This window comes from Etheostoma spectabile, chromosome 12, assembly GCF_008692095.1.
Source record: "Etheostoma spectabile isolate EspeVRDwgs_2016 chromosome 12, UIUC_Espe_1.0, whole genome shotgun sequence".
In the NCBI taxonomy this organism is placed as follows: domain Eukaryota; kingdom Metazoa; phylum Chordata; class Actinopteri; order Perciformes; family Percidae; genus Etheostoma; species Etheostoma spectabile.
Window position 1 is genome coordinate 21787634 of NC_045744.1, and position 23027 is coordinate 21810660.

Sequence of the window (23027 nt, forward strand, 5' to 3'; positions counted from 1 at the left end):
AGTTTAATTTAAACTATAGTCATAATCTGATATTAGGAATAGTCTTAACATGTTAATATGCACAGCCTACAATACTATAGATTTAGCCTTTAATGGGCAACTGTAAAATGACTACGTATCATACATTTGCGTTTCAACCAGCTAAATACATGAATAATAGGTAAATGTAGCGAATGTACAGCTACAATTGATAGCTTTATTTATACAAAACGTCCGTTCAGAAAGAAATGGGTGACGTCACCGACACTGCGACACATGTTTTGCACCAGGTCGCGGGGAGAGTCCGTTGTGTTATCATTGGGAATATACATCTATGGGCTCTACCCTGGTCCTTATTCACTACCAGTTTTGGAGTCAAAGTAGGTTTTAAGTCCCCGGTAGACAAATGTGTTACTGTAACACCGACCACCTTACATGGCGTTGTCTAGGAGACCGTAGCTCGGTGTGAATGAAATCAGCGTGCTGAAGGAGGGGACCGTCTCGAGCATCTTCGGCTTTTCACCGTGGTATTCCCGCAGACCAAAAGGTAGGTAGGCAGCAACCATAGACAGTTAAAGAAATGCATAATGACAGCAACATCCAGCCTTTACCGACCGCACAGACAGACCGGATATCCTGTGAGCATAGCTGCGCGCGAGTCTCAGGTATAGACCGTTAAAAAAAAAAAGAAGGTCTCAGGTGGGACAACGTGTCGTGTTTAGGCTAAAACCTTGCATATGTTAGCTAACGATGCGTGTTTGGAAGTTAACGTTAGCACGTTCACAGTTTCAGAAGCACGCTAATGATATTTTCGACGTGTCACTCGTTATTTAACCTGCAGCACAGTATTTAATTGACGTCCACAGCCATGTGGTGCAGCAGTGACTTCTGAAACAAGTCCAGCATAGAACCTTTTCACGGCAGACATGTTGACAAGTCATGGTAGGAAAAGCACAGGTGTATTCACAACCGTTAATGATGGCTGCATTCCACTTAGGAGAGGCCGTGGTGTTGTGCATGCTGACTCACTGAAATACTGTAGCTTACTCGGACACTTGATGGAATTGAGCCATCGTTGAGGTGATTAATTTCAGCTGTGCTTTTCCTACTATGTCAAGTCAAAATGTCTGCTGTGAAAAAGGTCCATTGCAGTGGGTTTGACTGATGTCAAATTAAACTTAAATATCCAAATTGAGCATTGAAGGAAAAAAAAGGGTCCCTTTCCGTGTTAAATCATGAATGCACGGTGGTCCAGGTGGTACCTGCATCTATTATGAAGACTTCATTACAAAGCAGCATGTTTTTTAAGGTCTGCTCTTCCTAAGTTTAATGTTTTCAAATGTGCATCTGCACACTGCTCCAATTAAATAGTGCACCTTTCTTTTGATGTTGGGTGACGTTACTTATTGTTGAAATTCAAAGTATTTTGAAACAAAACGAGACTAGCTTGCCCCTCCTTCCTCCTCAGCACGTCCCCTCTCCCTCCCTTCTGTGCTTCCGCACAACCCTAACAAACCCCCCCAAATCCTTCTTGTCGGTCATTGGCTGGAACACTGTGTATGCTTCGTGGTGCAGGTGGGCACAGTTGGTTTGTGTTGCCTTTTGTAGACACTGGGCTGTCCACAGAGACCACGTTTTTGTTTTTTACAGTGTGTTCTGGGGACATTGACTGCATGTGACAACAAATGTTGTACCCTAAAACATGCGTGATATTGCTTAGAGCACCTTTAATTGTGCAGACCTCCTTTATGCCCTGCAGGTAAGTATTTTGTGTCTTGCACCTGAGTGTTTTTTGTCTTGATGTGCTTACACTTGCAGTGTTTTCCCTAGCTTTGTGGAAGACTTAGATGGGTAGGCTACGGCGAAAACTCTGCGTGGAGCCTACGCAGAAGCACTATTTTGCCTAAATATTGCGCCCTCCCTGGGATTTGGATATTGCACTAGTCCATATTGTGATTCTGATAAAATTGCAAGTAATTGTGCAGCCCTATTTATATTGCAAGTAATTACATGCTAATGTTTACTGTGTGTGTGTGTGTGTGTGTGTGTGGTGTGTGTGTGTGTGTGTGTGTGTGTGTGTGTGTGTGTAGAATGCCATCTCTGTCGGAGCAGCTGCAAGAGGTGCGGAGTCTGGCTGAAGTGTGTCTGTACTCTGGTGGCAAGGTGGTGGAGGTGCGGGTTGGGGTGATGGCGATGGCAAATCTGCCCTTACCGCCCTGCTCCAAATACTGCCACATCGCCGCCGAGACCATGGTCATAGAAAACAGCTTCGGCATCAACAGGAAGGAGGTGAGAGAGAACCAAGTGCACAAAATCTCCACCTGGAAGTACGTATGTGACATCCATCCAGTGGCTTGGGGGCCAAATGTTCTGTTCTCTGTGTTTCTTCTTCAGACCCTTGCATCTCTCCAGCGATTGTCCACAGCACTGAACATCCTAGAAAAGTATGGCTGTAATTTGACAAACCCCAACAGGCCTAAGTACTGGAGAACTGTGAAACACAACAACCCAGTGTTCAGGGCCACCGTTGATGCAATTCAGGTAACACAAAAACACATTACAGTAAAGTATTACAGGGGATCTATAAAAGGGTACTGGGGATCAAAAGAACTTACAACAAAATAAAGTAAATACAAAGATCCGACAACTGTGTAAATGTTTACATGCAAGCCTTCAAGACATGTGGGTGGCTTGTATTGTCAGTCAGTCTACTAACTGTCTGTATTTGTCTTTAACATTGCCTGACAGTAGGTATTACAAATATAGTATAGAAAGTAGTTAGTAGAGATACGAGCATATTCATTTTTTTCACTCATGCCTCCATTGGGCACAGGGTAGTCATTGTCAACAGGCCCTGAACTTGTCTCGATCCTGTCCCAAACCTTTCCCGAAACTGTATCCAATCCTGTCCTTAACCTGTCCCATTCTTATCCTGGCCCTGTCTTTTTGCTGGTCCAAATTGCCACAATTTTCTCTTAATTCATAGTCCTTTTTACTCTAGACCCCAATGAATGATTTCCCGTACTGACTGACAGAATTCTACATTAGGACCTAAGAGGGCTTAACTTAAAATCAACTGTTTAGGAAAAGTCAAACTCAAAAAAAGTGGTGTGTTCACATTACATCCTGTTTGTTCTTTCCGCTCCCAGGGAGGACGAGCAGTGCTCTGTCTCTATGGTTACTCCAATCAGCAGCCAGATGGGCTCAGCTTCCCAGATGATGTCACAGATCCTGATGTGGGCCGAGTTGCTGCAGTAACACTCGAAGTGATGAGTCTGAGGATGGAACTAGAAATGCTTATTAAGGTGTGTGTGTGTGTGTGTGTGTGTGTGTGTGTGTGTGTGTGTGTGTGTGTGTGGTGTGTGTGTGTGTGTGTGTGTGTGTGTGTGTGTGTGGTGTGTGTTGTGTGGTGTGTGGTGGGTGTGTGTGAGTGTGTGGTGGTGTGGTGTGTGAGAGTGAGAGAGATTATTGTAATCATTGAAGAAGAAAGTTGTAGAAGCTTTAATGGTGATTGTATAATCGTAAGCCGCTTTATTCCGAGCCACTGGTCTGGTATCCTTATACGTGTATGTGTAGTGCATTGTATCTTTTGCTTGACTTAAAATAAAAAGCTTTAATAATAACTTATTTAATTTAATCACAGGATGCTCATCCCCACCCTGAGTTCTATGAGAGAATCCTTCCTACGCTAAGACACAAGGTATTTTAATGGCTTAGTATTCTATGCATTAAAAAAATGTATATAAATTGGCTTTAGGCCTCCCTACAAGTTATTGTAGGCAAAGTTTAATATGCAACTTAATTTAATACAATATACAGTATGTAGGAGGGGGTCCCTGCTCCGTCTCTCTTTCACTTAAGGAGTCATTGGCTTAAAAACCTTGTTTTGTGAAAAAATGTGTTGAAAAGTTCCAACGTAAAAGCCAGTGTATGTGGTATTAGTATTGCGATACACTGAATAGAACCATGTCTTATTTTGAAGTTTATGATGACGTGGTGATGTTGTGCCGATTCTTCACGTCAGCTTTCCCCCCACTCTTCTCTTCTCTCCTCTCAGGATGTGGGTCTCAACACCGACACTGTGGTCTGCCACTTCTCCTCCCCTTCATACCGTTCAGACGGTCAGACCAAGTCTCTAGCCTTCCCCCTCCACCATCACTCCTCCAGGGAGAACAGTCGTGGCCAGTCCCTGTCCTCCAACCACCAAAGTCTCAGGTCCATTCAGGTCTTTCCCACTTCTTCAAAAAAACACCCAGGTGAGGAGAGAAAGCACTATTTTAATGCTATGACTACTTAGCTTTACGTTTATCTGTGCGTGTTTACAGTGTGTGTCCATTTATCGACAGACTGCACGCAATCACACACACACACACACACACACACTCACACACACACACTTCCCCCTTTCAAATTCAAGTGAGTTTTTCTTACTAGTTGTTTTTAATTTTATAAAAATTGATTGATCAATGGTGTATCACTCCCCCAGTGTTAAAAGCAACTCCTACTTCAGCTTGATTCATGGTTCTGTGTACATACATACATACGTATGTAGCCTGACGTGCACCTCCCCAGAAATGTAACTTCATGTCACGGCGACGCAGACCGCAACGACTACGATTGGTCGGCTTAGCTGAACTCTCTTTGAACAACGTGAAATCAAGGTGAGGGTTAGCTGTTCCTGCTACAGCACTTGCCCGTAGTCAGACAGCACGGGGGAGACACTTTGTTTCTCTGACTCCACTGTTAGCGTCGGCACTCGCTCTAATCCCCGTCACCCTCTGATTCGCTGTACTACATACTGGCTCTACCACACACTCCCCACGCATACACACATACCGGCTCTACTATTCTCTTAAAGAGATATGCTAGAACTACGCAGACACACCAACGCACAAGCTTAAATCCTCACAACTGTGTAGGCCGCTTATGTACCACAGCAAGAGGGTGGGTTGTTGATATTGTGATGATACATTTGTGAATTGGCAAAGATTATAGTAGAAAATAATGTGACTTTAGTTGGTACAGTAAATTGTTATCTCTGTTCCAGAGAACTGCACTATCTGTGGAATATTCCGTATCTCTGCCCACTGCCTCACCTGCCTCCTGGGGCTCTGCTCAGAATGTGACAGACTGTACCACTCCTACCCTGAGAGGGCTAACCACCGTCGAACAGCTGTCTCATCATCCTCCTCCTCATCATCATCATCCTCATCATCCAAAAACAGAAACAGTCAAGGGTGAGGCAACATGAAATGGCAAAACTCTGATCCCATTGGCCCATGGCCAGTGCTGGTTCTGACTACTTGTCAGTCAGTATCAAATAACAGTTTAGATATTTAGTGTCAGCATCACTGACTTGAGGAGTCACTTTCTTTGCTACTCAGCTGCCCTCTTCTGCCATTTGTGGTTAGGTGCAGATTTGTTTTTGTTGTTTCCCCGTCGATCAAATCAATATATAGATGTATCATTGTGTTATATCATTGTCCTTCCTTTTCAGTTTTTTTCATTTGCCCTAACCAAATTCAACAATTAACTTCTGTAGTTGACTATTATAACTATGGTCAAAGTTAAAGCTGACAGCAGCAAACTGTAGTGACAGTTTAGACATAGTAGAAGTCAAACTGCTGTAAACAGTTACTAGTATGACTCAGCTAAGTGTGTGAAAAAAATCAACGTGTATGGATGTACAGTATATTCACTCAATATTCACTTGATACAGCAGTGTAACAGTCCCTCCTCCATGTTGCAGGTCTTCCGCCTGGAGTTGCCTCCACTGCTCTAAAGTCAACTCCGTCCAGGAAGTGCTGTGTGAGGCGTGTGAGCGCCCTCGCCTGGAATTGATCAGCTCTAAAGTAGACGAATCTCAGCCTGCCACCGTCACTGGTCCGTTTTGTCTCTTGGTGCATTCCTCAGCCTCAGTGTCCCAATCAGTCCAGTATCCAATCACGCCTCATTCATTCTACTACACTTTATAATTTTCTCTGTGACATAGAAACTGAGATAAAAGCAAATAAGTCTACGGCAGCTACCCTTCACTTATTACTCCTGCTGTCCCCTTGGAGAAAGTTGTCAGGGTTGTAGACTTAAATAAGGATGTATTAATTGAAGTATGCATTGTAGTCCGTACATCATGATTATTTCAATGTTTGTAATTTAAATTGTGAAAGCAATACTTTTTTAAAGTACAGCCTCAACCGACAGTATGTATGTGAAAATTCAACAATACTAACATTACTAGGAGACCTCATGTGATTTAGAAATGGACTCTACTGATTGACATGATTGTTACTGATGAATACATGACATGTGAATTGAATTAGTGTGTGTGTGTGTGTGTGTGTGTGTGTGTGTGTGTGTGTGTGTGTGTTGTGTGGTGTGTGGTGTGTGGTGTGTGTTGTGTGTGTGTGTGTGTGTGTGTGTGTGTGTGTGTGTGTGTGTGTGTGTGTTCTTAGACTGGCAGTGTAAGAGCTGTACCATGGTGAATGCAGCCAGCAGTATTCTGTGTGAAGTGTGTGAAAGACCTCGTTTGGCTACACGACCTCCAGAGACTCCGTCACACCCACCCATCACCCCCCCCAGACCACCGGCACCAGTACTGGGCATGCCAGGTGACCCTGACAGCCAGGTGGGTGTGGGTGTCTGTGTGTGTTATTATTATTCATTAATTATATAATGCAGACGGAATAAGTGAAGTATGAAGTAAGTAAGTTAAGAAGGGATCTAAGGAAAGGAGAATATCCTTGACTTAGCAGAAAAACTGCACTCAAGCTTGAAGAAAGTGAGGACCTCGGTATCGTGCACATCTGTCGCTGGCACCAACACCACCAAAATGTTATATTTCCACATCAATTGTGGTCATAGTCGTCAACATTCAAACAAAGCAGCAGATTGTTAACGGCTGGAGCACAAAAGATCTGCAACTTCTAATTTTTACTACTTTAACATCCCAGCATATTTGAACTAGCTTTTCACCATGTGTGAGACCGGTATTTGAAATAAGAATGCACCAATACGACTTTTTCAGTCCCGATACCGATGCCTGGGCTTTGTGTATCTGTCAATACCCGATACCGTTGTTGAATTAATAATAAACTTTAATAATATCGTTATTAGCATTAATCATTTTAGATTAACTATCACGGTAAGGTGCTGTACTCAACATTCAGAACATAGCAGCAAACAACTATTCAACCCTCTGAGAATGAAAGACAGACTGGCGCGTCCAAACGATGTTTGACAAAACTCCTACTCAAAAAACAATATTACAAAATTTCATTTCAGACATTCATTTACCACTTCAAACATATATAACCCAAGACTTTGGTAGATCCATTTCAAGCACCAAAACAATGTTTTGATTCTGAATGATCTGTCGGCCTTTTTAGCTCTCTAGAACAAAACGTGCTATATCTACAGTTGCAAAAAAAAGATTGCAACCCATTGGAAACCACCACATGACCTTTCTATTTCTTTCACATTGCCTATTGGTGAACTTGAATAACCACGATTAGACAATTTGAAAATACAAGTAATTGCCCAAGCCTTTTTGGTTTGTCCATTTTTCAGTTTGTTGTCAGCAGGATTATGGAAAAACTACTAACCCGAATTTTCATGAAACTTGGCAAAAAGGTGTAGCCAAGGAGGAACACATTCAGTTTTGGATTGGATTCAATTCACGGGGCAGATACACAAATTACATGTACTTTCACAAGGCAAAGTAGCAAATACTGCCTTGCTGTGTGTGGGCTTGTGAAGGTGTTGTAGTTGGAAGAGTTTCAACCTTTGAAATGTGAGTTCCAATAAATCGGTCAATCGCACACTTGGTTTTGTGTCTTGTAGTTGACTTTGTCTGTGACTAAGATTGATTATAGCTCAGGGTCTGCACTTAACACAAGAATATTTGCAGATCGTGTTTTTGCGTTTTTGTACTTAATGTCTCTCTCTCACTCTCTCTCTCTCTCTCTCTCTCTCTCTCTCTCTTCTCTCTCTTTCTCTGCCCCTCTGCATCTCTCTGCCCAGTGGGTGTGTCAGTTCTGTACGTATCTGAACTACTCTCCAGCTACAGTGTGTGAGATGTGTGACCTGGCTCGTCCAGAGCCAGCACCCCTGCCTGCGAAGCTCCGCCCTCCCTCCCCTGTCAGACGGGTCCCCGCCCTGCCAATCAAACCCAAAGAGCCCGCTCCTGAAGACCTGGATTCCTGGAGGCAGAGGCTCATGAAGGAAGAGGGACTGAAGTTGATTCAACTGATTAGAGCAAGTCACCTTCATTACCCGTCATTGCGTCACTACATTAAGGGAACAGTGAATTACATTACAGTGAAACCGTACCTATAATAAGCTTATCTCAGTGTGTAGATAAAATGTTTGTTTTTTCACAAATATACCAACTTATCTTTTCTATTAAAATGTTGGATTCATATTGTTGTATATTTTCAGACATATTTTTTTTTTACATAATTTGGCAGCCCCCTGCACTAACTCTGAGGACTCCCTAAGGGTACCGGGCCCCCTGTTAAAGATCTCTGCTTTTGTGCACTAGGAAGCAAAACGAGAACCCCGTTTTTAAATGGACTAGAGTTTGGTGGGTTTGGTCCGCACCAGGGTTTGGTTAAAACGGACCAAACTTCTAGGTGTGACAGCAACCTTAGTGTCTGTATTCTAGTGTGTCTCTCCATTTTGTCTGTGTCAGGATGGGGAGAAGAAAGGAGTGAGTCCAGAGGAGGTGTATACAAGCATGAGGGTAGCAGGGGACAGCAGCATTCTACCATGCAAGTGGCTCAAGACAGAGCTTCCTCTGCTGTTAGACCAGATCAGGACATTGGTGGCAACATCTTCCCTTCAGTCTGTTTCTGACAAGACTACAACAGAGCGCACAGTCAGTATGCTTCTCTCAGTACAATTTAAGTCTGTGAAGTCCTGACATATCACATCCTTACTGAATGTTCCTCCGACTGTCGGTGTCCGTTGTGTTTTTCTGTTATTGACTTTCCTCTTACACAGAACAGGTCATGTAAAGCACCTGCTGAAGATGCTGGGAAAGAGGTGGGCCCTGCAGAAACAGAAAGTGGGGTCCAGTTGTCCAGAGTAGAGGCCAAGCAGGCATGGCTGACAGCGGGGGGCGAAAGCGAGAGAGCTGCCAGGCAAGCTCTGAGGGACAGACTCGCCAAGGTGACACACACAAGATGCACAATGCTATTCCATCAGTCTCCATTGTTTGTCAAGAGGTTGTATTTTTTTCATCTTACGCTCTCAGGTAAAGGAGCTGTGTACGCTGGGCTTTAGCGACGAGGCTCGCTGTCATGAGGTTCTGAGACAGAGTGGTGGTGAGGTGAGAGGGGCCCTGGCCCTGCTGCAGCGACCCCTTCTGGAGCCCTTCCACAAGCACATTTGGAGTGACAAGCCTGAGCCTCCTGTAGACATCCATCACCCTGACAAACAGGTGTGAGCAGGCATGTACTGTCCATCAGGCCTGGGTCCAGTCACAGCTCACAATGTTCAGCCATCTAATTTCTTATTAGTCTGGCATTTTGGAAATTCAGAACCCATCCCATCCCCCCCATGTCCTGTCATTTTGTCGTTTTAACAGCAATTTACTGCTGAAATAGGTTATTGTTATTACATTTTTGATAAATCATTTAATTTTGACCATATGGCCTTATTAATAAACAAGCCGTTCTTCAATGTCGGCAACTGTCATAGTGTGCTCTTCCTTTTTCTATCTACGTATCGTTTCAGGCACCGGCACCGTTTTTAAAAGTATCGCTTTAGTATCGAAAATAAAAACATACCCAGACCTATTCGCAAGTGATCATGGTATAAATGCCCCTTGAGGTGTCCATTGTCAGGAATTGTTGGGCATTAACCCTTACTGAATGCAGCTTTAAAGAATCCACTTGTAGAGCATAAGAACACACTGGGACAGCTGGTAGGATATGTGAAGTCTAACTTTGTTGTATTCTTCTACATGATTTCGTTCTTTTCTACCAGCACATATGTCGGAGGTTACTAGCAGTGTACGATCTTCCCAGCTGGGGTCGCTGTGAGCTGGCACTGTCGCTGCTTCTGGAGCACAGTGCCCCGTACTCCCTGGAAGATGTGGTGCAGGCTGTGCGAGAGTCCCACGACAGGGAGTTCATCAAAAGAGTGCTGGCTAAAGAGTGTCCCATCTGCCTCTCTGTCTTCCCCCACAGCAAGGTACTGTGAGACTGTTGAATGTTTATGCTTTGCATGTGTTGAAGCAAATCTTAAGTCCGTTTTCTTACTTTCTCGCCCTCTCTTCTCTCTCAGATGCAGTCTCTGACGTCGTGTCAGTGTTCTGTGTGTTGTGGTTGTTTCCAGCAGCACTTCACCATCGCTGTAAGGGACAAACACATAAGAGACATGGTGTGTCCAGTCTGCTGGGAGCCGGACATCAATGACCCTGAACACTTAAACAGCTACTTCTCCACCCTGGACATCCAGGTAGGAAAGCAGATGAACCAAGAAAGGCGGGTGTAACATACTACTGTAGCCCGGTCACACAAGAGAGTGGCGTAATAGAGTTCAATGTGTTCTTGTGAGATAGGCGGTGCTGAAAGTTTAGTGGTGTAACGGCTACTCACACCCTCAGTCACGAGTCTGGATAGACGAAAGTACATTTTCAGGATAAGTGCTTGACAATACGGCACATGACTCATGCGCAGCATGTCCATTACCTTCCTCTCTCTGTGTGTTGTCGTTGTCAAACTCTCTCCGATTTGGGGAAACAACAACAAACGTCGAGCTAGCAAGCCACAAGCTGAAAATGGCAAGTTTTGAAAAAAACTTGGATCGTGCAAGAAGACAAGCCTGCTTGGTTCTTTCAGGGAATGATTATAAAGATATACAAAGAATATGTTTACGGCATTGACTCTCTGCTGGAACGGTTTGGGACCTATTGGCAGTATTGCTGTGGACAAAGTACACATGTTGATAAACTAGTCGGAGCAAATTACCTGTTGTGAACGTCCCCTTCTCTCACAGTGATCATCTTCCGTGTCAGAGGCTCAGAGTGTTTAAAGGTGGAGAATCGGCTTCTTAGAACATGAAACATGAGGTGGTCAGATGTAATGTGATAAAGTAGATCAACAGCCTGTATGTGTTTTGCCTAATTATTTTATGTCTATAAACAATGTATATTGTATGTCCTATTAGATAATGTGTATATACACAAAACTTGTAATAAACAAGTTTTGTGTATATACACATTATCTATATAAATGTCCATATTCCTTATGGACATTTTTGTGTTTTTCTTCGCCGCACTCTTGCCATTATCCCATCCTCTTTCAGTCACTCTGTTTTCTGTTTTTACAAATCTGTAGACATTAACTTTTAAATAAAAATAAACACATTTGTTCAAAAAATCAATTATTAACTTATCAGAATTGAGCAATGTATTGTTATAGAGGGAATCGTGATGCATCTAAGAATCGATTATTTTTCCCACCCCTAGTTTTTCCACATCTCTGCTCATCTACTACGAATAACGTTTTACATTCCTATGCTGACTGGGTTCTGCTTACCTTTCAGGGATTGATTCCTAGCTTGTATTATTTCTTTGGTGGTATTGTATTTCTATTATGTGCTTCAGCTGCGAGAGTGTCTGGAGCCAGAAGTCTATGAGCTGTTCCACAAGAAGCTGACAGAGCAGGCTCTGATCAAGGACCCCAAGTTCCTCTGGTGCTGTCATGTGAGTACATGACGAGTCACTCTTGGCTTTGTCAACAAAAGAATGGTGGTGAATTAATTTCATAAAGTACAATTTTTTTAGACTATGCAAGCTTCAATAGCATTAAGGGCCCTTTTTTGTTGTGGCAGCGCAACAAATTTAATCCTTTAAATTGGCTTCAAAAATGAATGTTCTATTGTACTTAGAGCAGCAGTGTCAGTAAACCTGCATCTAAATTGAAATAGGTGATTCTGTATGCTGTATGAAAAGTTTCTTCTTTGGTTCATTTAAATCCTCGTAGCCATCTGAAGGCAGCAGGACACATAATGATAAATCTGCAGCTTCTGATTGGACAAACGCTGCACCAGAGCAGTGTTACAATACACACAACTATCACATGACCCTAGTAGTAAATGACCACACTAAACCTTTTTTAGGCCAAGGACCCCTTAGCTGAAAGAGAGATGGAGTAGGGACCTACTACATATACTTTATACTACAAAAATGTAATTGCATAGATTAGGCTGAATAACAATGAATGGATAATAAAATATCATTAAATATCATGTTTTAATGTTAAACATGCGGATGTTTAATGGATGGAAGGCCCATTGAATCCTTAAGCTGAACTGTAGTTACCGTAGCTACCGTACCTATAATAAGCTTATCTCAATGTGTAGAGAAAATGTTTGGTTTTTCACAAAGATACCAATTTATTTTTACTATTAAAATGTTGGATTCATATTATTGTATATTTTCAGACAAATTCTTTGAATATAAAAAAGGGTAATTCATAATCACATGAATCATAATTTGGTGGCCCCCCGCACTAACTCTGAGGACCCCCTAGGGGCCCCGGACTCCCTGTTGAGTATCTCTGCTGTACACACATCAGACTGGTCACTTACAACTCGGGATTCTGACAGCTTATGCGGGAGAAGAGATGAATTGTTTTCAACTTTGTTTGCAGTTTGTTCAGCATTTCCATCTTTTATTCTTTTATACCAGTGCAAACACTGCTGTATCATATTTTACGATATGATGTGACAATGTTACATAAATAGGACCCTAAGAAGATTCTGTCATTTCACTAGTGTCCAATCAATTTAGTAAAGGGGACTTTTATATTATAACAATTTGCTTTTAATGTAAGAATACCTGTTTATCCAGTACATCTTTTCTATTGCCTTTAAATTATTACAACTCAACTCAATTTTGCTTCAGTTTCTTTGCTAAACCATTTGCAGCAAAACTGCTGTTTAGAATTTCTGTCTCTCATGTGTTAATCATGAAAGCTGAGTGACCTTGCAAGGAGCACAGGATGCATCCCTGAGGGCAAAGCCCATGTGGAGGAGATGCCGTGCCTGACCAGAGAAAGAAGAAAGCTACGGATTGCTTGAACCGAATAACTTAACTTTGATAAATATATAACCATAACAACAGGGAAGAATTTTAGTTAGGTAAATGGAGCTTTCGACAACTGTGACCACAGGGTTTTCTTGAAGCGTGTGCGTTTATTTGATATAATAATGCTCCATTCTGCTGTTCCCTCTCCTCAGTGTTCATATGGGTTCATCTATGATGGAGACCAGCTTAAAGTCACCTGTTTTCAGTGCCGCAACAGTTTCTGTGCTCAGTGTAAAAAGCCTGTAAGTATCGTGTGTCATGTTGTGTTCTCTCTCCATTTATGTTTTTGTTAAACATAATGTCTTCTCTTCCCTTCACCCTTTATGCCTGTTTTGAACAAGATATTCAAGGAGGCAGCTGCCTACTGCACGAGGAGTTTATTCACTGTTTTTGTGGAAATGTTCCTACAGCCTTATGAGAAATAATCTTAAAGGTGGAGAAGACAGTTCAAAATTTACAGTAATCTACCTGTTACCCATGAGTAGCAGTTTATGCATCTTGTAAACACACAGCCTTGACAGTGATCTTTCACACAATCCTCAGATTAGTTAAGAGGTATACACCACAACATGTCTGAGACTTAGGTGTTCTCTGTCTGTCTGTCGATCAATAGATTTTGTCACCACGGTAGCGTCACAACCGTACAAAACTTGTGTGTGTAGTTGAGATCAGTTAATAACTTATGTTACTTTTCTTACTTTTATACACTGTATAGCCATGCATTTGCATTTGTGCACATTCAGCACATAGACACATTAAACTGTAACTTTGTTTCCTTATAAAAGTATGAGCTAACTGAATAAGTGCTGAATAGTGTGATAGTATAGTTAGAATGTTAACCATAGTGAAATGAAGTTTCTCTTTAGCTTATTTAGTTGAAAGCATTGATTTCACCAGGAAGATGACAGGTGGACACCAATAGAACACACAGTAGATGCATGTGTCTGTGCTGTCTCTGCAGTGGGAGTCTCAGCATGCAGGTCTGTCCTGTGAACAGTACCAGTTATGGAAGAGAGAGAATGATCCAGAGTATCAGAGACAGGGCCTGGCTGGATACCTCAGAGACAACGGCATCAGTAAGCACACGCACACACACAGAAAGTTGTGAGTTTGTAACATTGCAAAATCTTAATCTTAATTTTGATTAAAAGATTTTCATTTTCACTTTATGTGCATATCGGTTCCAAATATCGGTTATCGGTTTCATTATCTACTAATAATCCGATTGGTATCGGCCTTGAAAAAACAGTATCAGTCGATCCCTAATCAGGACAGAGGCTTAGCAATGCTAACCATGGCACTGTGCACATTAAAATACATACAAATAAATGTTTGTTGTTTTGAGTGTTGACCATGTTTTTATCTTGGAGTGGAACATTTTGGTCGTCTTTTTCAGCGTTCGGCAGCACCTTGCCAATAAAGGCTAGCTAGCTAGCGCTAGCGTTAGCTAGTAACTTAAAGGAATGTCTGATTTTCATCCAGGTCTGTATACTGCTGTACATGCAGTTGAGCAGCAGGAATACCTAGATGTCCCTGTTTTTCCCGCTGGTAAAGCTCCAATGGGTGATTTGTGTCAGCTGGGTTTATAGTCAGCAACTTTCTCTTTTTAGAATTTAGCTTAGTCCAGCGCCATTGAAACCATAAACAACACTTACTTAGCCATGTCATCTGTTACTCCCTGATGTAAGTCGAGTGCAGATTTAAGTCGCGCATGCATCGCTTTGCAACAAGTGAAGATGTGAGTTGCGCAAGCATAACTTTGCAAAAAGTAGCATACAAGATGCTAATGAGAGACTTCTGTTATGTCAAAACAGTAAAAATGGACTTACTTAACTAAGTTTGTTCACTCCTGGCTACAAGCTAGCTATCAAACACAACAAAGGTTGTCACTATAACGGCGTTTTGAGCTAACATTAGCAATCAAACAATCATAGCTAAACCGTTTTTGAAATGATTTTCATCTTCTATTATTGTCTGTAATGAGAAAAGTTAATTGTTCCATGGATTTCACAAATTTCAGTATGACATGTTATGCCGCAAACGGTTTAAATCTGAGCATGCATGACTTAAAATCGGCACACATCAGGCAACATATTCTTCCCCGGCTCTGCCTTCTTGTCCAAATATGGTCACTTCTGGCTCTAAAATACAAGATGGCGAAGGCCACACACTATGCTGAGTCACAACTGTACAAGAGCTGCATACGCAGGTCACACAAACTCAATGGTAATGTCATGTTGTTGTGTGTTGTGTGTTTTATGTTGTTGGTGTGACGTGTTTATCGTGTGATAAGGTGTAGTGTGTGTGTGTGTGTGGTGTGTGTGTGTGTGTTGTGTGTGTGTGTGTGTGTGTGTGTGTGTGTGAATACTGACCACCTCCCAACTCTCTATTTTTTCCCCTCATCCTCTTTCTCATTTATTCACATCGTGCGTGTCATTCCTCCTCTCCTCCTTCCCTCTAGCCTGTCCTAACTGTCGCTTTCAGTACGCGCTGTCTAAAGGAGGCTGCATGCATTTCTGCTGCTCTCAGTGTCGTTACCAGTTCTGCAGTGGCTGCAACAACCCGTTCCACACTGTAAGTCGGACACATACTGTAGTCCTGTACCACGTTTCCATGCTGTAATTATAAAATAGTAATGGAGAAAGTACTGTAATTTTATTAGATGGATCTATGGTCCACATATTACCATGTGAATAGTATACCTTTCAATTTTGTGTTTCAATCATTATATACTTTTAAATCCTATAAGGAATAATCCCTTGAGATGTAGCATCTCGTTTTCAAGATGCCGTTTGTTGACTCTGGTAGTTTTATAGGAAACAGTTTGACCCATAAACTCAGGGAATTCAGAAAAATAAAAAGTCTCAAGAATCATGAGCATTTGGTGTTTGATGATGTCTAGTAGTTTAGCTCCTGTACTCGTTTAGTATAGTGGAGTATAAAGTGTGTGTGTATGTGTATGTATATATACAGTATGTGTGTATGTATGTGTGTGTGTGTGTATATATATATATATATATATATATATATATATATATATATATATATATATATATATATAGTATAAAGTAGCAACACGTGGAAATACTCAAGTAGAGTACAAGTACCTCAAAACTGTACTTAAGTACAGTATACTTGATGAAATAAATTTAGTTATTTTTCACCACTTATTGTGACAAACTGTGCAGCTTCAATAAAATCATATTTCCCAACAGGTCCCTGTCCCATGTTTTTTATTAAGATATTGATAGTAAGTTAGTGAGTTTGTGTGTAGCGTGTTGCTTGTGTTGTGTTTTGTTACTGTCATTTTGGTATGGATTTTGCTCGTCCAGAAAAGCAGTTAATAAAAAGCGCCATTAAAAGAAACAATTCTGCACCTCACTCATTTCTAAACCCTGCATGAACAAGTGACAGGTGTCACCTTCTCTCTCTCTAACAGACCTGTGCAGTGGACGAGTGCAGCGTGTCTGGATTACATGCCCATCATCCCAGAGACTGCCTCTTCTATCTGAGAGACTGGGAACCATCCAGACTGCAGGCTTTACTGCAGGTACGCACACTCTCGCTCTCACACACACACACACACTGTACACATAGTACACATATCATCTGCATCTGTGATTAGAATTTAGTTTGGGGGGCTCACAGCATTGAACAGAAGGCTGTATAATTTCCAGACCTCACTGAACCTTCTAATGAAAAAAAAAACACATTAACAAATTGACATTTAACATTTCACACAACACAACAATGAAACAAAAACACATTTTAGTCCAAAAATCACATTTCACACAACACAACGAAACAAAAATAACATTTAAAAAATAAAACACAATATATTTGACCACTCAATGCTTTCTCAGTGTCTACAAATTATATTTTACTTGACATCTGCACATTGTAGAGCTCTTAAACTTTAACCTTGCTGCAGCATATTTAACTGTTATACTCTGACACTGTCCTATAATACAATAACTTTTGTTTTTGGTCAAGACCAAAGTCAAACAATTTTTATTGGTGGGGATTTGCACATCAGGGCTACTGTACAAAACTGTGTAAAACAGATATGAGTAACCAGTGTTTCCCTTTTCTTTGTGACTCACAGAATAACGGCGTGGCCTTCAACACTGAGCCCCCTCCCGGAACCCAGACAGGTAGGGCAGATGAGTGCATCACGGAGCACGTGCCACATAGCCCGGCTTTCTTTGTGTTAGCTGGCTCGACAAAAACCTAAAGCCCCAATCGCAGAGAACGGTATCATGATGATGATGATGGTCGTCTTTGTTTGTTAAGCCTCAACAAAGCATACCTCTTATAGACTCATCTCACCCGCCGTTAGCAATCCATTGACTGCCATTCCTTTTGGCGCCACTTTTGCAGGTGCATTTGTTATTTAAACGACTTGGGTGCTGGACGGGAAATTAACAACTGCGTTGGTCTTAGAATAGCAAAGAAAAGACCACGCATCGGGCTATGCTCCGTGCTGCGCCGGCTGAAAGATGGGGCCAAATGTCTTTCCAGGGCTTTTGATCCTTGTAAAAAATTTTTTATTTTTGCAATTCCCTCCACCACTGATCTCTCTTTCTATATATTTCTTTGTCCCTCTCTTTTGTCAGGTCTGTGTGGAGTGATAGAGCAGAAGGATGAGGGGGGGCAGCAGCCAGATTCAGCTTGTGGAGCTCAGACCCAACATGGGCATGCTGGACTCTGCGAGTATGATAACTTCATTGAGTATTATTTGTTGTACTGATGCCTTGGTCGCCAACAAAGGCAAAATGTATGTTATTATGTACAGTATGTTATTTGTGGTACAGCATGTTTCTAAGGCCAGAGTTTCCCCAAGGTTGTGATTGTGCTAACCTAGTGCTGTACTCGTATCCAGGAAGCATTACCGGGAGTACCTGGTCAGCCTGATCAACAGCCACTCCGTTGACCCCGCCCCCCTCTACAGCTCCAACGAGCTGCTGCTGGCCTGCAGGAGATACAAGGTGGACGACAACCGCAGGGAGGGAGAGGACGGCTTCAACTACTTCAGCAGACTGCTCCAGGTGTGTGTGTGTGTGTGTGTGTGCGTGCATGTGTGTCTGTGCGTGTGTGTGTAGGGGTGTGTGTCTGTGAGCGAGCGTGCGCGTTTGTGTGTGTGTGTGTGTGTGTGTGTGTGTGTGTTGTGTGTTGTGTGGTGTGTGTGTGTGTGGGCGTAGCGTGTGCATGTGTGTGTGATTAATAAATGCCTAAAGATGGTCTAGAAATGAAACCTTGCCTATTGTTATACTTTATGTAGTTTTTTTTCAAGTTAGACAATGTGCTGGAGTTCATTCATATAACCTCAGGATGAATTGTAAGCACTTAAGTGATCCCTGCTTCCCCTGGTCATTTTAAAGCTATCTCTGCATGTTCGTATGGTTTTTAGAGTCGGTCACTGTACCAAAGGATGTACAGACTGCTATCACAAGGATTACTTGGATACTGAAGAAAACTTCAAAACTAGAGCTCGACGTCCACCACAGGACACTTACAACGTCCCCGTTGGCAACACTGATTATTTTTTTTGTTAATGTGTTTTTGTTCAAAGGACTTTAAGTTTCATATCTGAAGTTTTTATTTTTATACATTTTATTTATCGGAACTTTAATATATTTTGATGTTCCTCTGTTCTGTTGTGACCAATAAAACAAAATATTATCATCTTTTAGTGAGGATTCATAAATAACTACAAATAACTAATGGTAGGGAAATCTGTTCATGTTTTGTAACGCGTTTCTGGATTATTTATTTTTAAATACACTGTATATCGGCCGATATATCTGCATATCTGATTTTCAAATATTTGTATCGTATCGGCCTTTAAAATCCTTTATCGGTTCTATTAAAAACATGATTATTCTCAGGCGTGTTGTGCAGTTCATCATGATATTGGCTTGTTGTCGTACTATTGTGTTCCTCCGTGGTCATTTCTTGTTCTGACCTAATGAAACAATACCTTCCTTCTGGATTTCAGGAACTTTACATACATTCTATATCATAGGCCACTGTATGAACATATATTTCGCACACATTTATTTGATCTTTTACATTGAATTTCGATACCGTGACACTAACAGCCCTTTGTGGTCTCTCTGCAGAAACTGATGGAGGAAGTACCGCTTGGTGACAAGGTGCCACGGAAGAAATAATGAATCACTTCCTGTTTCCTGCAGTGATCTCGTTGGCGTTTCAAATTAAAACCCAGCCCCAAGAGACAAAAATGGCAACAGTTTGCTTCAGGTTTTTGAATCTGTAAATGTTAGTGTCAATGCACAGGACGGCATCTCTGAAGCTCCGCCTGAGTGAATCAATTCAATTCAAATAACTTTATTTATTCCCAGGGGGAACTTTAGAAGCCAAGGAGTAGTTCTGCCAAGAACAAAAATATAATAAAATACACACAATGCCATGTACCATTGTCAATAATCATTAAGTGCAATAAGAGAAGTAGCAGCAACACCTTTTCAGTTTTATAATAAAAATGATTGATGATGATACTGTGACCTCAGCACTTTTGTCCCTGTCAGGATCCTGTAGACTGTAAAAATAGTGACGTCACCAAGTGGTTTGTGGACTGCCTTGTTAAACATGGGTTTTGAAGCCTCGAGTTTGGCAGTTTGACCGTTTTTTTTGTTTTTTTTAAACCGGACTTGATGATTTTTGCCTCTGTCCTGATTGACAGGTTGGCCATAAAGGACTCCATCTTTATCTTTTTTTTTTTCAAGCTTAATGTGACCAATCTAAAACCTGAAATATTGTATGCTTTATTTGCATATCTGTTTGTTTAGTAATAATGTGATATTGTGTAGTAGGGGCAGGACCTAATAAGCTGTATCCTTCCGCCTGCTCCTTCTCCAACTTATCTTTTTTTCTTTCTTTTTTTTTGGTCTTTGGTAAATTTCTTTGGTCTTTGTTTTTTTTTTAATTTGGGGGTTTTAAGTTGTTTTTCTTTTCTCTTGTAACCTTAAGATGTTCGAGATACATAATAAATCAAAGTAGCGATTGAGGCCATAAGCTTGTTATAAAATTGTTTATTGAGGTAATAAATCAAGTGAGAAGAAGGGTCCCTTCTCACTTTTATAGAAACTGACTTTTTTTTTGCAACCAGGTGAGCCGCCCCCTGCTGGAGATGTTTTATAATGCAGGTTTAGGGCACTTCCTTATTGGCTTCCCTTTTCAGACTCCGATGCTTCGTCCATTATTTTTACAGTCTAACCCACAATCTTTACATTTGTTATTGTATCATTTACTGTGTGTAAATCGTGCATGGTTAAACTTGAGATGTGACTATTATATTGTATTCAGCTTATTACTATATTAACAGTATTTCCAGATGATTTGCCTTGCATTCCTTGTTGCCGATGGGGCGTTGCAGATGAACTCCCCGCCTTACAAGGCAGGCGTGCTAAATTCAACTAATTTGATTGGGTGCTGTGAATGTGAATGGGCCCAATTTGGTGAATCCGAACTCGTGTTGAACAGGTTTCTTACTTGCTGATGATGTAAAAACTACTGCGTTTAATAACTGCTTTGTTTCATGGCTGTAATTCTTTTGATTATTTTGGGTGGTAGAACTGAGAGCTACGCCAGAAGTGTAAATCCTAGTTAGTGCATGTTGTGATCTGTGCTGTGCTCTAAATAAATGGTTATAATAAGACTGTAATCGATCTTTCAGACTGTCAGACTTGAGCCTAACATGTCATTGCTGTGGTCTTGGTTTGTGGTAGTGTGGTATGACTGAATTTGATCAAAAATGCGGTTATTTTGTCAAACTCTGTTCACAAAGTAGGAGAAAGGTCTAACAGTAACACATACAGTATAGTGGTGAAAAAGTCAAATGCTCTACAAGTGTGCTCTTTCTGTTTTTTGTTTTTGTCATGGGGTGTGTAAAGGACTTTAATGTGGGAGGGTTATAGGGTATGTGGTGGACGGATGGAGAATACCAGTGATATGAAGCATAGGTTTAAAAAAAATAAATAAAAGTGCCTTAACCCTGCATTATTTGTAATTGCCAGCAGAGGGAGACTTCACTGGTTGCAGTTTCTACTATGAAATGAGAAAATGACCCCACTTCTAACTTGATTTGTTACCTTGGTAAACATTATCATAACAAGTTTATGGTCTCAATTTCTAGTCTCAAGTCTTCTTAAATACAGCATTGTGTTCATTCATTTGTAAATTATGATCCCATTTAGTTTAAAGCAGGGGATGATTCAGGGCGTTGCTACCTTGAGATTACTCTATATCCACGATGTTCCTCTTCCAGGGTCGCTCTGATGGTGTGGGAAGTTACGCCGGATCTCGCTCTTTTCGCTCGGAATTCCATTTCCTTCCTCTTTCTTTGTGTTGGAATTTCAAACTTGGGAGGCTTTCTGAGGACTATGGTTACCTGGTCCTCAGATCTCTGCAGGGTAAATCCAGACAGCTAGCTAGACTATCTGTCCAATCTGAGGACTATGGTTACCTGGTCCTCAGATCTCTGCAGGGTAAATCCAGACAGCTAGCTAGACTATCTGTCCAATCTGAGTTTTCTGTTGCACGACTAAAACAACTTTTGAAAGTACACGTTCCACTAAAACCAGTTCCTTCCCGAGGCTGTTTAGCGCCACCCACGCCGATTGTGATTGGTTTAAAGCAGTGTTTCTCAAATACGTATGGGTAGTGGACCCCGAGGGGTACTTTGGAGGACTGTAGGGAGTATGTGATATGTTTAACAAAATGTTTAATAGTTACAAGACTGTAGTCCAGAACATTGTTCCTCTTTATGAAGACTTTTTTTTGGATCTATTCTTGCATCCTTCCTTCTACTGTCCTTGTACTTTTTACAAGTTTCTCGCTTTTCTTGAAGGTCTGTCCCTGTTTTTGAAGTTTTCTACTCTATTTTTGACCTATTCTTGCCTTACTTTATTCCTTCTTTCTACCATCTTTTTCCAAGACTTTATATTTTTCAGTTTGTGTTTCATTTTTTCATTAGCATTTAAATGTTTGTTTTTTTACAGTTACAAGTGTGCTAGTTACAAGAGAACCATCCATCATTTTAAAGGCTGTTTCCTCAAAATGGGGATAGACTGTGAGCCAACAATCTCCTCTTCAGTAACACTTACATACACCAGACTTTCCAGTTTCAATCCTATCTATATTCCGAATGGTTTTACAGAAGGATTTGATCAGATATCATTCATAGCCTGATGTTAGAATGTTACATTCTACATATAATTTCAGAAAACTTGTAACACAAAACATATTTGCCTTAATGCCAGTAGGGAAGTTTCATGGTGATACCTAGTAGTTAATTTGTTTCTCGTGTCTCCCTGCCACACAAAACCGTTTTTACTTGCATGATGTTGTTTACTTGAAATATGTTAGATCCATATGTGTTTGTGTTATGTGATGAATGTGAAGATGAGCTGCTACCTCCTCTGTCAGCTCTAGCCACTGGAAAGAAATAAGCGGAGAATTCAGGTCAATTACACAAGCTGGTCAGTCTGACGTCATGTTGCCTGAGCTCATTACTATTCATGAGCTCGCCCAGTTGTGCTGGGTAAATGATACTGATAGCCAGGCTCTCATTGGCTAGCTGTTATCCAATCAGAGTCAAGCAGCTTAGCTCTTTGAATATGAAATCATTCGTAAGCGAACTGGCACACATAGAGCTGGGTCTTCCTGCAGGCTTTCTATGTCTCACTAGAATGGCTTGAACAAGGTCGCCAAGGCATTTGTTTTTTTCACAAAATATGTTACAGAGTCCATAGTAGAACTTCAGACATTATCAGAAAAGTAATGAAATGCGTGTGGCAAGGCACCTTTAAGTGGACTTAACTTGAGAACTACTTAAGCACTTGATGGAAACTAAAGAGTATGGGGTGAAGTTCCTGCAGAAGTAACATGACAGAGTAGCAGTAAGTAACTGTCCATGGTGCTGAAGACC

General features: G+C 41.3%; 1 protein-coding gene and 1 long non-coding RNA gene across 3 annotated transcripts in view; one reads left to right on the forward strand and one right to left on the reverse strand.

Moving 5' to 3' along the window:
- Positions 1 to 238: 238 nt before the first annotated feature.
- Positions 239 to 20771, forward strand: rnf31 (ring finger protein 31). Of its 2 annotated transcripts, none has more exons than XM_032532298.1 (24): positions 239 to 526; positions 2070 to 2268; positions 2374 to 2520; positions 3129 to 3284; positions 3623 to 3679; positions 4037 to 4235; positions 5027 to 5216; positions 5729 to 5862; positions 6432 to 6604; positions 7999 to 8232; positions 8669 to 8854; positions 8980 to 9147; positions 9233 to 9418; positions 9967 to 10173; positions 10267 to 10440; positions 11591 to 11689; positions 13228 to 13317; positions 14037 to 14151; positions 15537 to 15649; positions 16515 to 16625; positions 17181 to 17229; positions 17692 to 17788; positions 17958 to 18123; positions 19198 to 20771. In XM_032532298.1, exons 2-24 carry the CDS (start codon positions 2071 to 2073, stop codon positions 19246 to 19248), a joined length of 3300 nt encoding a protein of 1099 aa, XP_032388189.1. In that variant the 5' UTR covers positions 239 to 526; position 2070; the 3' UTR covers positions 19249 to 20771. The 2 variants fall into 2 exon arrangements, with proteins under 2 accessions (XP_032388189.1, XP_032388188.1); XM_032532297.1 differs by lacking the exon at positions 239 to 526 and adding an exon at positions 1683 to 1738.
- The window catches only part of LOC116699684 (uncharacterized), a 51721-nt gene continuing 35658 nt past the window's right edge, over positions 6965 to 23027 (reverse strand). Inside the window, exons 2-3 of the long non-coding RNA XR_004334483.1 lie at positions 11894 to 11899; positions 6965 to 7071 (exon numbers count right to left, since the gene is read on the reverse strand). This is a non-coding gene — a long non-coding RNA (uncharacterized LOC116699684). The remainder of the gene's footprint in view (positions 7072 to 11893; positions 11900 to 23027) is intronic.